At 32.7% G+C, this 18,968-nt stretch overlaps 1 protein-coding gene across 4 annotated transcripts in view; it reads left to right on the plus strand.

Annotated features, from left to right (window-relative positions):
• LOC114333205 (potassium voltage-gated channel protein Shaker) overlaps positions 1-18,968 on the plus strand; it is a 935,813-nt gene that overhangs the window by 681,805 nt on the left and 235,040 nt on the right. For 2 of the 4 annotated variants that reach the window (XM_028283062.2, XM_028283077.2), the window contains exon 5: positions 13,040-13,169. The exons of 1 other annotated variant lie outside the window; for it this stretch is intronic. In XM_028283062.2, the coding sequence (XP_028138863.1) occupies positions 13,040-13,169 (130 nt within the window). Of the gene's footprint in view, positions 1-13,039; positions 13,170-13,218; positions 13,349-18,968 lie in introns of all 4 variants that reach the window. One more of the 4 variants, XM_028283068.2, reaches the window with a different exon arrangement.

An 18,968-nucleotide genomic window follows, 5' to 3' on the forward strand; every position in this document is an offset into this window, starting at 1 on the left:
TATTTAGTTATTAGAGCATCATCATTATAATTTTTCTGACAACTTTTATGAATAAAAGCTGATGTCATATTTGCAAATTTTTTGTGTCTACTGTCAAATCTTTTTTTACCAGACTCCACTAAACGTTTCAAAGCATTTTCTTTTATTTTATACAACTGCTTATTATCTGCCTCATTGCAGATTATACAAACAGATTCTTCCATATCCATAGTGATAATCTACAAATACAAAATCATGATTTTATAATTTTCTCTTTGAGTAAAACTAAATTTGCTTGTGCAAAAGAAAGAAATTATTGTTTGTTAATATTGTACTGAAGTACCTATTTCTAATTTTATTTTGAAATATATTGTATTAAATTATTATTAAAAATTTGTTAGTTATAAAAATAAAAAAAATTCAGGTTATCTTAGTCATACTATTTATGAAAGAAAATGATAATATTTCATTGATTAATTGAGAATAAGACACAGGTAGTATTTACCTTTTTATGTAGATTCCACAATTTCCTTTAAAATAAATAAATTTGTCACTAAATTCTTTTCACAAAATTATGTTTAACAAGTACGTTTGATTCACTGTATGTGTCATCATGGTACACATAATGGCCGCGGCGCGGCGTCTGGCTGGGCTGCACCTACTCGCTATGCAACTTATATTACGTCTGAGAATCTGAAAATGGTGAGGGGTTGAAAATAAATTTCCGATTTTTGCCTTTTGTGACAAAATTTTCCACAGTAACGTATATATTTTTTTACACCATCAGAAAATAGAGGTTTCAATAAACAAAAAAAAATGCCAACTTCTTTAAAAAAGCTAAAAAAATTTCGGGAGATTTTTCAATTGAAAAAATGCTTACATTTTCCCTTAAACATAAAAAACAAGAGTTTTAAAAAATATTTTTATACAAAAAAATTACAGCGTGTTTGGGACATAAAGAGGTAAGTTTTCACCATATTTGGTAAAAAAAGTATTTTTTTTTTCAGTGAGAAAAAAATAAAATCAAAAACATCGAATTTTCCAATTTTCTCGGATATTTTGAGGTTATCTGAAAAATGCTTATTTACAAAAGTTGTAGATCTTCTTATAGCCTACAACTTTGCGATTTAACTTTTTTCGATAGGATGTGCCGTTTTGCCGCAAATCGTAATTAACCGTTTTCACCCCTAAAAGAGCTCCCCCAACCCATGTTCCCCTCATCCAGATTTGGTGAAAAATGTTCCACATGTTATCTAATATGTGTACTTTAATTTGGAATTGGTCTCATCCTGCTATTAATTTTTTATTGTTTTTTTGCTATTTGCACTGGTCTATATAATATACAGTCTCTTTACCACTGTATTTGTTTTTCTTGATAAACTTTTATATGTGAAATCTTATTTCTGAAGAAATAATATTACAAAAATAATACATATTATATGAAATATATAACTATATTTTTAATTTTTTCATTGTTATATAAATATAATAATGATAATGTTACTTCTTATTATACAATATAAAACTTTTTCTTCTTGTAGTGACTATCCGTTTTGGATGTTGGCGACCATCATGGCAATCTGTACTTGCACACTAAATCGGTACTGCTGCTATAAAAAAATTTGTAGTTGTTGTGTTGAACGACGAACGTAAATTTTCTAGCAAGGTAATCCTTCGCCTTCCTGGTTTTCAGTTTCCAAATGGGGTTTGCCAAATTGCCATTATGGTCGCCAACATCCAAAACGGATAGTCACTACAAGAAGAAAAAGTTTTATATTGTATAATAAGAAGTAACATTATTATTATTATATTTATATAACAATGAAAAAATTAAAAATGTAGTTATATATTTCATATACAGTGCTAGTCAAAAGTCCGTACCCCCTCGTATCTTTTGAACAGTTATAGCTATAATAGTGAAATTTGGAGGGAGAAAATAAACGGACGTAAGCTTCTTAACTAGGCATGACAGGTGACGTAATAGTGACAGATGACGTTACAGAGCCACTGTGACCGATAATTTTAAATGGGACCTTATGGCAAGTGATACCTCGTTTGAAAGGTATTGAAAATACCTATTCAGTCATACTAATTTTTTTTGAGTTTAAGCTAATTTTGATGAATAAATGAAATAAATATAAAATTGTAGTTTCGCATTTAATTAATAAAAATTCAAAATTCCGCCTATGATTACTTGTCAAACAGGTTGACGTTGACGTAAAAACTACTAGAGAATTAAAAAACGTCAACTTTTTTGACAAAAAATCCATAGGCGAACATTTGAAATTTTATTAATTAAATTCGAAACTACAATATTATATTTATTTAATTTATTCACCAAAATCAAAATCAACCTAAACCCAAAAAAATTAGTATGACTGAATAGGTATTTTAAATAGCTTTCAAAAGAAGTATAACTTGCCATAAGGTCCCATTTAAAATTATCGGTCACAGTGGCTCTGTAACGTCATCTGTCACTATTACGTCACCTGTCATGAATAGTTAAGAAGCTCACGTCCGTTTATTTCCTCCCTCCAAATTTCACTATTATAGGTATAACCGTTCAAAAGATACGAGGGGGGTACGGACTTTTGACTAGCACTGTATATGTATCATTTTTATAATATTATTTCTTCAGAAATGAGATTTCACATATAAAAGTTTATCAAGAAAAACAAATACTGTGGTAAATAGACTGTATATTATAATGGTAATATTATTAATTTGTTTTCGGTCAAAATTTTTTAATAAGTTTTAAAAAATTAAAAATCTTTAAAAATTGCAAATTTAACAAATGAAAATCGCGATAAAAAAAAGCTCACAATATTTTTGGTCACATTTTAATAGAAGTTATTCCTGGCATCGTCCTTTACAACACCTGATAGGGTTCAAAAATTCCTGAATTATATCACGTTTTTTCACCCACATCCTGAGGTAATATAAATATTACAGAAAAATATGGTAAAAGCATTCTATTCGAAGATGTCTTCCGATTTCACATTAAAGTGAGGCATAGTTTTTCTGGAATCAATTCGAATTTTTATAAATCCATCCCTCGAATACGCTCCACAAACTGCTAGAGAATCTTATGTCACAAGCTTGACACATCGTTCTACACATTGTTTGTGGCAGTGATATTTCTCAATCTCAACAATAAAAGGGTCTAAGTTAAGATTCTTAATAAAATCTCGCAGATTGTCACTCGAAAATCTAGAGAATATAGGTGGTTCTCTAAGGTGATATTCTTGTTAGTTAATTAACTCAAAGTAGTCGTTTGAATCAAAATTTTTATAGGAGAAAATTTGAAGACTCACGTTTTTTGATTTAGTCACTGGAAAACTTCTTTTGATGTCCAAGGGATAGATCATTTGAATGTCGCAGACATACAAACCACTGAAGCGGTTTTTTAAGATGTTCTTCTAACAGCCGTATTACATCACCCTTAAGGCCGTATTTACGACTGTTTCGTCACATGCAATAGCTGGATTTGATACTTTCTGATATACCAGGCAGTGGATACCCATATCCGAAATATTTGCACCCTGGCCCATGCACAAGTGTTATCTGTTCTTCCACGATCGATTGACCATAAAACTTGGTACTGTTTTTTACTTGAGCTAAAGTTTTTTCTTTGCGTAGGTAACTTTTTTCTTTTACCATTATTCTCTCTGATTATATATATTTTTTTTCTCTATCAATCGAGCTTATCACCGTTTTTCTGGGAACTCTTTGATTTAGTAGAAATTCGCGCTCATCCAGAGGCACTTTTTGAGATTTGCTACGAAGACAATTAATCAGAGTGTCACATTTGCATGCTGCAAGATCGAAACGTGTAGTTTTACTTTTGTTATTGAAGCATTGAAATTTATTTTTGTAAAATTCGCTGATTTGCCTGCTCTTAAATGGTTTCATAAGTTTCATATAATATTTGTCATGATATGCTTTTAAAAGCTGAATAATTCTTGTGTGTTAAATTATTGGAATTAAAGCCTTTTTCCATATTTACTTCAATTTAATTGCAACTTGTTCGGCAAAACCAGAAAATTCTGGCTCTTTCTTGCTGAGTTTTTAATCCTCTTGCAACCACAAAACTTCATGGCTTGTTTGTATTTCGGTAAAACATTTTCAGGTATATTTAGTGGTTGCGCAAAAATGGGGCGGTCCACAGCATATCTTGATTTTATTCCCCAAGTTCCTCGTTTATCTATTTTAAAAATCTTTCATTTACAAACAACAATAATAACAAAGTAAGGCTTACAACCAAACATAAGTGAAAATTACACGCACGGACTCACAAAGCGGGACATTTCAAAGGGGTTGGGGAGACTGAAAAAACAAATAACACTTTAAATATCGTTTAAATTTGTAGTTGACAACATTTTAAGTCTTCTTTAATTGATCTTAGATCGAGTTAGCACATATTTTATTCGAAATAATATAAATTGAAATTTCCATAAAAATCAGATATTTAATAAAATTCAAGGTCGTTGGGGGCAGAAAATTCGCTTAGAAAAAAAAAATAAAAATACTAATATGCTAAAAAAATCACCCTAGGAATTTTTCAACGCTATTAGATATAACTTTTCCAACTTTTATTTTTTCGATTCACCCTAATCATCAGGTCTCCGCTACAGCAAAATGAAATGCTGAAATACCAATAGCTCGTATAAGGGGGCTATCTGGTACAAAATATAAATTAATTATTATGCCAATACTTAAATTAACTATACCAATATTATATGTGTACAGTTGTAATGGTGTACAATTTTAATAAGTTTTACTTACATGCTGATACAAGGCATATTCTTAAATGTATGTGACATCATACTTATAGCTCCGTTATGGCTAGCTGGGAACTGGTGGTCATCGACTTAATTGCACTAATTGACAAAAAATGGTAAAGTTCTTGATGAGAAGAGTAATGTTACCAAACAATTATTAGAAAAAACAGAATAATTGATGTGATTATTTGTTAAAGAATAAAAATTGTGATGTTAAATTTTAAAAATTATTTATATTTATTAAAGGGATATATTTTTTAAATGTGTGTTATTTTTTTAAATTATTTATTGAGAACCGACAGCAGTGTAATTATTTAGAATAAGAAGGAAATCTTGAATGTTAACTAGAATGTGCAATTTATCCAATACCTATATACAAATATTGGTTGGAATATTGCCTTAATTAAGAAAGGATTTAGAAAGGTATTGGAGGTGAAAAACTTGAAATCTGTTGTCAAATAAATAAATCAGATGTTTTTTAAAATTCAAGTAAGGAACCTAATAAAGGTCAGATTTAGGTCTTTTTGGTTAAGGTTAGATTATAAAATAAATAATTGAAAATATTTTAAAATAACTTAAGGGCACCCAAAGTCCCATTTAACGAAAATGTTAACATTATGTCATATAGCCCTGTAACCAAAGGACTTAGAGACCTAATTTTTATTTTATTTTGAAACTACATTTATTGTTTAGACTCGAGTAGATTTTTGTAAAGTTAGAGCGAAAGAAACATTTATTTTAAAATTTTTAAAATACTCTTACACAAAACACTCAAAAAGTTTACATTTTATTTTTTATTTTACTTGTTTTTGTATATTATTCAATAAAAATATACGAGAAACTAGATATTATCTATCTACAATTACTGTAAAAATTTGGACCTTCTATCATTTAAGGAACCAGAGACATCTGACATCAAAAGCTAAAAACGTAGTATTCGGGAAATCGCAAATACATAAAATACTCTAATAGGCTATAAAGCTACCGATACACGGCAAGTTGAGTGCAGACGTTCAGACAACAAATAGTTTTGTAACCATGAATACTTTATACTATAATGTGTTATATACTGTTGGAAAGAGAAGATTTCAGAGAATAATTTTCAATTATAACCCAAAAAACTGAAAAAATTCAATTTTCGGACTTTGGCAGCCCTTAAAGTACAATACCTCAAATCATCAACTAATCTCAAAAAAATATTAACGTAGTTTTAGCCAAATTCCTCCCCAAAACTAATATAGAATGTATTGCACTACTTACAAAAGATTTTAAAGTAAATGTGTCTTGTGTGTGTTGTCAATTCTTTAGTGGGCCCCATTGTATTTTAAGCTATTTTATTTGTTTTATAATCCGACTCCACAGTAAGGCCCTAAACGAAAAAGACCTACCTACATCTGATCTTTAGGTCCGTTAGCTGTGTTTGAAAAAACATCTGATTTTATTATTTGACATCACATTTGAAATTTTTTACCACTAATACCTAAATTCTTTCTTAGTTTAGAAAATATTCCAACCAATATTTATACATTGGATAAATTGCACATCCTACTTTACATTCAAAATTTCCTTCCTATTGTACACACATTTAAAAAAAGAATGTGTGTGTACTTTGTACGCACGTAAGAAGTTATACTTCTATTATTATGGTTTCAACGAAATTAATATACTAAAACAGGTTATTTGTATTTTATTTAAATATTAAACTAACTTTCTTTACCTACCACTTTTAAATTTTTTTTATTAAAACGATACCAAAAATATAAAAAAAAATATGAATCGTCCGGGATTTGACCCCGGGACCTCTTGATCTCCGGTCACACGCTCTACCACTGAGCTATATCCCTTTTGGTTTGACAGGTTACAAGATTTCTCATACATCCTGACCAAGTGAAGTATACAAAAATACTTTAAATATACTAACTATTATTATAAAATATCTTATTCCCGAGGAAGACAAATCCAAAGACACAAGAATTAGAATAAATAATACATTTACTAAGAACACTAATATATTCTTTTATACAGGGTGTCTGCGTAATTTGGAACCATATGGGAAACTTTTTTAATATCAATTTTACGAAAAAAGTCATTCTTTATAAAGTGCTCTGCATAGTCTAAAACCTAAGATGCAATCATTAGATATCAAATTTTGTCAACAGTATACGAGGTATGTCAAAAAATATGAATTTCGCTCAAGAGCAAACTACCTCTATGTTTAAAAATATCAAAAAATTTTATTATGAAAAGTTATTTGTAATTAAAAACCATATTCAAATATGCAATAACAGCCTTCTACTTAAAAAAAAATTCTGAAATTTTCCTAATTGATTCCGAACATCATTTTTATTTGATAGACATGTCATAACTCTTTTATTAATAATTTTAGGAAAAAAAGTTATTCGGAATCGGTAATTTAGGAAAATTTCAGAAAATTTTTTTTTCAAGTAGAAGGCTGTTATTTCATATTTGATGGTTTTTAATTACAAATAACTTTTCATAATAAAATTTTTTGATATTTTGAAATATTTCGCGAAATTTATATTTTATTTTTATTTATATTTTATTTTTATTTTTATTTTTATTTTTATTTTATATTTTTGGGCGAAATTTATATTTTTTGACATACCTCGTATACTGTTGACAAAATTTGATATCTGATGATTGCATCTTAGGTTTTAGACTATGCAGAGCACTTTATAAAGAATAACTTTTTTTCGTAAAATTGATATTAAAAAAGTTTCCCATATGGTTCCAAGTTACGCAGACACCCTGTATGATATAATATGACTTATTTGCACTGACAGCGCTGATACATACATATCTTGAAAGATTAGCAACGAAATACATACTGTCTGTGTGCGCATGCTCCCGGCATTATAAAATTTTACTCTCGATCGTAAAGAAGTGTAACTTCAAAAATATATCTCTTCAATAAATATAAATAATTTTTATAATAAAACATCACAATTTTTATTCTTTAACAAACAATCACATCAATAATTATTTTTTCTAATACTGGTTTAGTAACATTACTCTTTTCCTCAAGCACTTTCCCAATATTTGTCAATTCGACTCGTCCAACGAAGACTGTTGTACTAACTCAACTTTTGGCGTTTTTGATTTATACCCCTGAAAAATTAGATAACCGTGATGCTTGTCAACGAACAAAGTTCTACAGTGTGCCAATTTTAAAACTTACAATGGGCTATATCTCACGACCAAAAGCTGATATCGAAAAACGCTTGAAACCGTTTCTAGGATAGTAAGGGGGAACTAAAATGACATGAAAGAGAACTCACCTCCATCAACCCCCTATATACAATGGTATAAATAATAATTATACAGGGTGAAGCAATAATTGTGAAACTTTGGCTTTAATGAAAAATTTAATTAGGTTTTTGTTGAACTACAAATTTGTTAAAAATGTCAATTAAATAAATGTTCAAAGTGGCGTCCGTTATTTTCTAAACAATAATACAGCCTATTTTCAAATTCTGCACGAACTGTGGCAAATGTTGTTCTTGTAATAGCGCGACATGCTTGCGTAATTCTTTCTCGCAATTCCTCAAGTGACGCAGGTTGAGTTTTATAAACAACTGACTTAAGGTAACTTCATAGAAAAAAGTCAGGTGGCGGTAAGTCTGGTGATCTCGGTGGCCAATCAATAGGACCTCTCCTTCCAATCCATTTGTTCGGATAATTAACTAGTTCGGATAATTTAACCAGTGCCTAACTGGAGCTGCATAGTGATGAGGTGCTCCATCTTGTTGGAAGTGCAGCAAATCTTCGTCTAGAGCTAGGTTGCCTTGGTTGTCCATTTGGTTCTCTAATTCATGCACAATTAAAGGTTCGATGGTGTTTTCCAGCATATCGAGATAAACGTCGCCACTTAAATTGCCTGGTATGAACAAGGGGCCAATTATAGCATCGCCTAATATTCCTGCCCAAACTTTCAATTTTTTAGGATATTGAGTGTGACCTTCTCTGAATCGATGCGGGTTCACATCACTCCAATACCGACAGTTTTGTTTATTTACATTACCATTCAGCATAAAAGTACATTCATCAGTGAAACAAATATTTTTTAACAATCTCGGTTCAACGCGAATTCTTTCAGTCATGAGTTCACAAAACTCAATTCGTCGGTCTGGATCATCATCGCCTAGTTCTTGAATAATTTGTGTTTTGTACGGGTGAAACTTATGTAGTTTCAACACCTTTCGAACCGACTCATGTGAAAGTCCTGTCATTGCAGATACTTGACGTGTTGATGCAGTAGGCTCTATTGCAAAATTTCCAAGGACCTCAATTTGGGATGCTTCATTCAGTAATCTTGGGGCATCCCTTTTTTTATTTTGCACTGATCCCGTTTCTCTAAACTTTTTAACTAAATCGCAGACGTACACGTGATTGAAATTTTTGTCCGGATGCCTTTCATTAAATATTTGAGCTGTTCGTAAATAACACTGGTTCTGGGACGCAAATATGAAAATGATCTCCACGCGTTCAGGTATACTGTAAACCTAAACCATCGTGACAACTACAGCTTAATGACAGTACCGATCGTACAAATGATGAAAACTTATGACATTTAAAGGTCTCAAATAAACCAAAAATTATTGAATCTGACAGAAACCAAAAATAGATGTTTTTAACTTGTTTTGCAAAAACGGCAAATTAAGTTTTTATACAAAAAAATGTACCGACGGACATTTATCATTTAAAATAATAGTCAGGGAGATAGCATTACAAATATAAAAGTCATAGTAAGCCACCTGATATTAACACCCTGTATAATTATTATTTATACCATTGGATAGCATTTTTTATAGCTTTTTAAATGATGTATCACAAGTAGGGGTTTGCAATTTAAAATTTTTTGCTTGTGGTGGGTAAGGCCTAGGGGGTTGATGGGGGTGAGTTCTCTTTCATGTCATTTTAGTTCCCCCGTACTTTCCTAGAAACGGTTTCAAGCATTTTTCGATATCAGCTTTTGTTCGTGAGATATAGCCCATTGTAAGTTTTAAAATTGACACACTGTATGTTAATTTGTTCACGTTTAGGCAACCAATTTTGCACTTCGATATTGTACTAACTTGTATATCTTTACATTATCCCACGAAAACTATCCTATCTCCCATCTCAATCAAAGCATAATCAAAGTTAGTATAGTCTTCCTCGGCATTCCGAACGGAAGCGTCATTGTCTCGTGAGTTAGAATAGTTTTCGCATTTTAAGGTTAAGTAAAGTACGCCTACATGAACAACATTGTTTACGTTATAAAAGTTGTACAGCGTATAAATTTCTATTAGATAAAAATAATACATGTGAATAGAAGGTGCATTTTATAAGTATTAATAAGTATCCAGGATGTACTATCCAGGATTTTCCCGATTTTTTCCAGCGGATACTGTACTAACTAATTCAAAAACCATATAAAGAAAAAAAATTCACATGTTCAAAAGAACAAATAGAACAATACGGTAAACACAATGGATAACATATAAAAACAATTTAGTAAATAAAAACCCCTGATTTTTTGCATTAATCAAAACTTTATCTTGCTTTATTCGAGAACTTAAAAAAATGAGTTAGTACAGTCTTCGCTGAATGAGTCGAATTAGTGCAGTTAAGATGTGCCGACGACCACCAGTTCCCAGCTAGCCATAACGGAGCTATAAGTATGATGTTGCATACATTTAAGAATATTCCTTGTATTGGCATATATGTAAAAACTTTGTTATGTGTACAACAACGGTACACATATTATAATAATAGGCCAGGGTAATAAGACAAAAATATACCCCGTTCGTGACACTCGAGCAGCCAGGGTATTGAAGCGTTTTTTCGACAAGTAATACCTATTGGCTCCGTGCGTCTCCCCTCTACGTACAGTCACGTGATACGCTGTCAGATTTTGTAAGGACGTTTTAACATTGAGTCTTATGGGATTATTTTGTTAAACTTGAATATTTTATTTTGTAGTGATAATAACCGAATACAATTGTTAGAATTCATTAGTTATTAATTTATACTGTAATTTATAGTGCAACAAAATATTTTCTTTTTCGTTAATAAATATTTATTGACATAAACTGCGATAGTGAGGTTATGCATACAAAATCAAACTGATAATCAATATTGGAAAGTGAAGAATTCATAGTGCGTTTTTATTTTCTGTTTATATTAATACATAATATCACTAGCGTGACACGACATTTTTTTAAATGTCTCATTTAAACATACACAAAGCGTCCTTATAAAATTTCAAAAAACCGCCACCATGAGCAGGTCGGTCGATTTTGCTTTGACACTTTGTTAACGCTCGGAGCGAATAGGAAAAAATTGTAACTATTTCCTGCGTAGGATCCATAGAGGTATATATTAACATAGAGGGAGCCTACCTTCCGCGCTTCCTGACGACAAGATCTCAGGGGACTGGTTTGCTGCATCTCCTTCTAACACATTGTATCGAGAATCTATAATGACATTCAGTGTGAATATAGGCACGGAAGAGGAGGACAACTGTAGCAGCTTTACTATGCGTAAGAGTGAAACAGCACTAATCCAAATAAAAAAGATGGTGTCGTCACTTCGCTCTGAATGACACTCTCTCTATGCTAATATTTAACTCTATGGTAGGATCTGGCGGCCATTTTTATTTATAAACAATTAAGTGTCAACAAATGACATTTTTCCCTTTTTTTTCAAATCAATGGAAAACAGTGAAACTTACGGTTTTTTTAGTACAAATATCTTTGAGATTATGAAAAAAACTTTAAAATGACGTATTACAAAGTTTGATATACTCATTTATTGTTAACATAATTGCGAAAAAGGTCGGAATTGCAAAAAAAAATAATTTCGCAATATCCATTGTAAAAAATAGTATAAAGCTTTGAAATTTTTGTCATATAAGGGTTCTTTGGTGCTTAATATGTGATAAAAATTTCAAAGCGATTCATTCAATTGTTTAAATTTTATTCAAATTGTTTATCCCAGAGAGCATTTATTTTGCAATAACATAAGTCAGAAAAACATGACATTAGAACCATTCCACAGGTGTCAAATGAAAGAGCATGAGCTATGTTTTCAACTTGGTTTAAAAAAAGCGAATAAAACATGCATTTATTAGTAATAAATAATTATGCAAAAGTATCGTAAATCTTTCCTTATAAACTTTTTGTATAACTTTTTCCAAAAAAAATTAACTTTTTTACCCTGTTTTAAGTGCACAACTACCAAGTAATGTTATTTATATCATAATTGATAAAAAATTGTAATAAATATATATAATTTCTTATATAACAAAATAAAAAGTTTATAAGGAAAGATTTATGATACTTTTGCATAATTATTTATTACTAATAAATGTATGTTTTATTCGCTTTTTTTAAACCAAGTTGAAAATATAGCTCATGCTCTTTCATTTGACACCTGTGGAATGGTTCTAACGTCATGTTTTTCTGACTTATGTTATTGCAAAAAAATGCTCTCTGGGAAAAACAATTTGAATAAAATTTAAACAATTGAATGAATCGCTTTGAAATTTTTATCACATATTAAGCACCAAAGAACCCTTATATGACAAAAATTTCAAAGCTTTATACTAATTTTTACAATAGATATTGCGAAATTATTTTTTTTGCAATTCCGACCTTTTTTCGCAACTATGTTAACAATAAATGAGAATATCAAACTTTGTAATACGTCATTTTAAAGTTTTTTCCATAATCTCAAAGATATTTGTACTAAAAAAACCGTAAGTTTTACTGTTTTCCATTGATTTGAAAAAAAAGGGAAAAATGTCATTTTTTGACACTTAATTGTTTATAAATAGAAATGGCCGCCAGGTCCTACGCAGGAAATAGTTACAATTTGCTCTTATAGCTATTACCTATCGATAAAACGCTTCAGTACCCTGGCTGCTCGAGTGTCATGGGAAAAACCTTATTACCCTGGACTATAATGGCATAATTATTTTATATTTTGTACCAGGCAAGACCTTTACACTCGTTATTGTAACTTCAGCATTTAATTTGGGTGTACAGGAGACCTGATGATGCGTAGTAAGTTATAGTAAACAAAAACAGTCGTCTGTGGTGGAATAAAGTAATTGTAAGTCTTTTCAGTTATTTTACTTTACCCAAAAACTGAAATGCACTCGCATAGGCAACATATTCAACATTTAAATATTTTTGTCTGGAATTTTATGAAACTGAAACTGATGGTTTATTCTCCGTGGCCTCTGGCGGCCGTTTTGTCTCCTTCTGTTTTAGGTGTGGTGCTCTTCAGCAGCATAGTCTACTTCGCGGAAGCTGGCACCGAGCAATCATTCTTCAAATCCATACCGGATGCGTTTTGGTGGGCGGTAGTCACAATGACGACAGTAGGCTACGGAGATATGAGGTACTCTATGATTTTAAGCAGCACTACTGACCTATCCTCCTCCTTACAGGTGTCGTGCTGTTCTCTAGTGCTGTCTACTTCGCAGAAGCCGGTTCCGAGAATTCCTTCTTCAAGTCTATCCCAGACGCGTTCTGGTGGGCAGTGGTCACCATGACGACCGTGGGCTACGGCGACATGACGTATGATGTACAAACCTAATTCAAATTTAGTTGCTCACTACCGTAGCTATACACCGCGACACCATATGACCACCTAGGTCAGGCTTGGAAGAATAAATGTTCAGTTTGTTTTCACAGAGGATAAATCCGAATAAAACTATAGAATTTTTTTAAAATTACAATACCTAACTTTCTTTTAAACACCATTTACTACTCAGTATCAGAAAAATTGATATTTCTGAATAAACTTCTGAATAAACTGAATAATCTGTAAAAAAATATATATAAGAAAACTGACAACATACTGGAAATGTTAGTTTTCGTTTGTTACCAAAAGGTTTTTCATAACTTAGGAATTTAGAGTATATATCTGTTGGTCTTCTCCACTATACACTATACAGGGTGATTCATTCGAATGTCCAATCTCTCAGTTGCAGACTCTAGACCTCAATATATTAAGAGTTAACTCAAATTACGTACGTGGCAGAAAGTATAGGTACTTTCTACTAGGTACTTTCTACTAGGTAGTGTGTACTACTATACTGACATGATAAACAAACGTTTGTATCTACTACCAGAGGCGTACGACAGGGAATAGTAAATGGTTGATCCTTCCCAAATTCTACACCACTGGCCGAATTGCTATTTTAGCACAATATTTAGATTCACTAATACTCTTTATGCAAATAATATAACTCTTCATTCGTAACGATAAAGTCATTAGTTTTCGAGATATTTGAAGTTGAAAATGAAACGGACAAGCTATTTTGATTAATGTATTGTGATTGTGCCCCTTCATTTTAAGCTTCAAATGTCTCGAAAACTAATGATTTTATCGTTACGAATGAACAGTATATTTTTTACATAGAATATATTGGAGAATCGAAAAATTGTGCTAAAATAGTACTTCCGCCAGTGACGTAGAATGTGGGAAGGGTCAATCCTTCACTTTTTCCTGTCGTACGCCTCTGGTACTAACCAGAAAGGTTTATTAAACACAATTTACTAAGTTGTACAGTACCTACACTTTCTGACAAGTCTGATAAGAATATTATGTCGAATACTTTTAGACTACTGGTTACAAATAGTTAATATTGATTTAAAATCACTTAAATAAAATGTGGCTCCTTACTGAGTTACAGGATGTTTGATTTAAAAATTTAGGCATTGTACACCTTACTAAATTATGTTAAACATTTCTAGCTACTACCAGAGGCGTACGACAAAGTAAAGTAAATGGTTGACCCTTCTCAAATTCTACTCCAGTGACGAAATTGCTATTTTAGCATAATTTTTAGATTCTTCAATACTTGCCATATGAATAATATACTATTCATTCGTAACCATACAGTTATTAGTTTTTGAGATATTTGAAGATAAAAATAAAGGGACGCAATGCATTAAGTAATCAAAATAGTTGTGCCGTTTCATTTTCAACTTCAAATATCTCGAAAACTAATGACTTTGTCGTTACGAATGAAGGGTATATTATTTACATAGAAAGTATTAAAGAATCTAAAAATTGCGCTAAAATAGCAATTCCGTCAGTAGCGTAGAGTTTGGGAAGGGTCAACCATTCACTGTTCCCTGTAGTTTGCATCTGGTAGTAGCCAGAAATTTTTATTTAGCATAATTTAGTAAAGCAGATAGTACCTAGACTTCCTCCGAAGTATGTCAAGGATATGTGAAATAGTTTTAAAGTACTAAGTAACAATATTTATTACATTTAAAAAAAAAACATCCTGTAACTCAGTAACGAGCCAAATTTTATTTAAGTGATTTGGGTTAAATCTTAATATTTTGAAGTCTAAAATCTACAATTCAGGGATTGGCCATTCTTAATGAATCACCCTGTATGAAATGAATGATAAAACATAACTTTATTTGTCCATTGCTATTAACTCTTGTGCCCGCCAATCTACTGATGTGATTGTGCCATTCCAATGTAATTCTCTTACAAATTCTTGAATTTCATCTCAATGCTAATGTGTCATGTTAATATATTATTTTCTCTTTGTACTTAATATCTTAGTCATTTTTGAACGTCTGCAAAGCTGTACATTGATACTTTATTTCCGTTGGTTGTTAACCCGCGAGCAGTCGCGCCGTTAGAAAAAATCTGACATTCTATCCTTTTTCGCGATAACTTGATGAAAATTTTTGCAACATAACTTTCCACTCGTAAGTGCCTCGAGGAAGGGTGTAGTAATGCGTAGGTTTTTTTCTTCTTCTTCTTTTTGTGGAATTTGTGGCTTTGGGGAGAGCCAATTAGCTTTAATAATTGTTAGAAATAATATTTCTAACATAGCAAGTAAATAAAAATACTATAAAATAAAAATTTGTTGTAAATTCGTATTTAAATTCGTATTGTGAGATAAAATCGAACACGCGACTGTTCACGTTACAGAAGTGAGCACGGCTGCTGCCGGGTTAAATGCTAAATGCTTATTGGTTCTTTACTGATTATTATTGTTCTAGTTTTGAGTTGAAATCATGATGTTCAATTCTTTTGTGTTAAATCTGTGAACTATCTATCTATACATCTAAGGTTATCTTCATTTTGTGATATCGATATTTATGACTTCATTTATGATTAGATTGAAGAGCATACAGCTTAGTGAATCCTGCTAGTATTCTATTGCATGTAGTACCTATAGGTTCTGCGGGTTGTCCATCTTTTTGACTTCTATCTTGTTGTTTTGACAGACCTTTTCAATTATATTTTATAATCTCCAGCGGTTTCCCTCTATTACACGAAAGATTTATTGCATCTTAAGTATTGCTCCGTCAAATGCTTTCTTCGATAAAATCTAGGAATTCATGTCTACTGTATGCTGATTATAACCAGTAGTGTATCCGTATGATACCTAATGTGTATAATACCTAATCTTCTCGTACGGACACCTTCTCGCTCGTTTGCTAAGTTTATGAGTTTATTTATTCATTCTTGCAAAATTTTAGTTGTAACAGCGTAGTTATTAGCCTCTGTAGTTTTCTGTTTTTTTTGTGTCGTACAGTTTAAATAATAGGAATAACTCGAGTGTCCTTCTTTCTCCTGGTATTTTATTGTGTCCTATAATCCTTGTAATTAATACATTTTCGGTCGCATTCAGGAACTCATCGAAAACTCCAGGGTATCGCCTTCGGGGGCATTCCTCAATAATGTGGCGGATGGTCTGCCGTTGCGCACCACAATCACACTCAGGAGTAAGGGCCTTTCCCCATCTATGCAAGCTGTCAGCACATCTACCGGTCCCTGTCCTTATTCTGTTCAGCGCCGTCCATGTATTGCGGGGCAGTTCAAAGCCTGGCGGTTTCTGATCGATACAGGCCATTTGGTGTGATTCCTGTGGTGAGTCGCTCTCCCATTGTCTTCTCCAAGCGTTGGTGAGGTCGAAATGTTCCTGATGTAGGGAGGTGGCCCTTAACAATGGGGGATATCTGGAGCGCAGTCTTTTCATTTCGATATCAAGCTTATCATGGTGGATGGGTAGTTGATGGTTAGCCTCGATTTTTCGATATTCTCTGAGAAGAGAATGACTTCTTCTTAGTTTAGGCGGTGGAATGTGACTCAGAATGGGAATCCAATAGTTCGGTGTTGGTCGAATTGTACCTGAGATCATTCGCATTGTCTGGTTTAATTGGGTGTCAATGATCTTAGTGTGTTTGCTATTGAGCCATACCGGCGAAGCATATTCAGCCGCCGAGTATACGAGTCCGAGAGCGGATGATCTGAGTACGGAGGCTGAGGACCCCCATGTGGTGCCACATAGCTTTTGGATTATATTATTTCGCGTCTTCAGTTTTTCTGCCGTTCTTTGTAGGTGTTCCTTAAAACTTAAGGTTCTGTCAAGAGTCACTCCAAGATATTTTGGTGTTGAGTTATGAGCGAGTAGTCTGTTTTCAAAGTGAACGGAGAGTTTTTTGTTGGCTTGGGCATTATTAAGATGGAAACAGCACACTTCAGTTTTCGTTGCATTGGGCCGTAGCCTCCATTTGCGAAAATATTCACCCATAACAGCAAGGTCATCCGTCAGTATTGTCTCTGTAACATTCATGTTATTATGTCTTGCTGCAATGGCCCAATCGTCAGCGTACCCAAATTTCTGCGAAGTTGTCCTAGGTAGGTCCGCGATGTATAAATTAAAGAGTAAGGGTGCCAAAACAGATCCCTGTGGCAGTCCATTGCTGAGCTTCATTTGGACACTTTTTAAGTTGCCCATTGTGACGTGAAAAGGTCTGTCGGTGAGCATGCTATCAATGAGTTTGGTTACCTTTTGGCACGGGATGGCACGGATCAGTTTGCAGATTAGTCCTTGTCTCCAGACGGTGTCGTATGCAGCTGATAGGTCAATGAAAGCAACGGATGTTTTTTGCTTTCTTTGAAAACCTGCTTCGATATGTGTTGTTAGGGATAGGATCTGATCTGTGCAGCTGCGGTTAGGTCTGAACCCTGCTTGCTCAATAGGTATCACCCCCAATATGGTGTTACTAATTCTGTTGTGGATTAAGCGTTCCAACAGTTTATAGACACAGCTCAGCAGTGCAATCGGTCGGTAGTTTTGGGGTTGATCATTTGCTTTTCCTGGTTTCAATATGGCTATAATGGAGGCCTTTTTAAGGAAATGGGGGATTTCTCCTGATTTTAATATATCTGTGTAGAAATCAGCCAGCCATTTCCTAGCATATTTGCCACAATGGAGTAAAAATTCTGGATGTATTTTATCGGAGCCGGGTGCCTTTCCAGATTTAATTTCTGATATTGCTGAGGTAATTTCTTCTGGAGTAAACTCGTCAGAGTATTCAGATGTAGGCGGGCATGCAGACTTTAATATTTTTAGGTCTTGTTTTACTTTGGTGGTGTGGTCACGATCTCTAGGTGCCCTTGAGTTTGCTACAATGTGGGAGGCCACTCTGTTGGGAACTATATACTTTTTTATATACTTTTTTTTTTAAATTATGTGTTCTTGTTGTATCTATGCCATACGATAAATAAATAAATAAAAATGTAATTAATAGTGTTAGATTATCAGTCGTTGCACTTCCACCATATTTTAACAATTTATTTGGTATCATGACAGGTTTTATGTTTTTTTAAATTCTCAGTTTTCTTTTGCACTCTCTGTACAAAACCACGGAGTTTTTCGCTTTGGGTGAGACTTGCTTTTGTTTATATTTGTTTCGCCCAGAACTGCAGATTTTTAACTTTTACCTTTATGGTGTATTCGGCAATCTGTATTTGTGGGATATATTTATTTAGGTATTTTCATTCAGATTTTGCACAATATTAGCTTATGGTCGCTTCCTAACTCTGCCGATGGGAGTGCCCTTATATCCAAAATATAGGCAAGGAGTAGCTGTCTATTCGAAAAAATGTAGTCTATATGGGATCTTTTTTCTGGTATTTTCAAAAGTATACTTGTGTTGTTCTTTGTGAAAGAGAAAATAATTATTATAACATAATTCATGTGTACTGAAGGAGTCCGTCAGAAGATGTTCATTTTTATTTATGACTTCCTCGTTATACTGTTGTTTTATCCCTGGTACTATGTCAACACCAACTCGGGAGTTAAAATCTCCCTTCACGAACAGATTATACTCATTCTGTGGAATTTGGTTTAGTGCTCTGGAGGTGTTCTTA

Source organism: Diabrotica virgifera, chromosome 1, assembly GCF_917563875.1.
Source record: "Diabrotica virgifera virgifera chromosome 1, PGI_DIABVI_V3a".
In the NCBI taxonomy this organism is placed as follows: Eukaryota; Metazoa; Arthropoda; class Insecta; order Coleoptera; family Chrysomelidae; genus Diabrotica; species Diabrotica virgifera.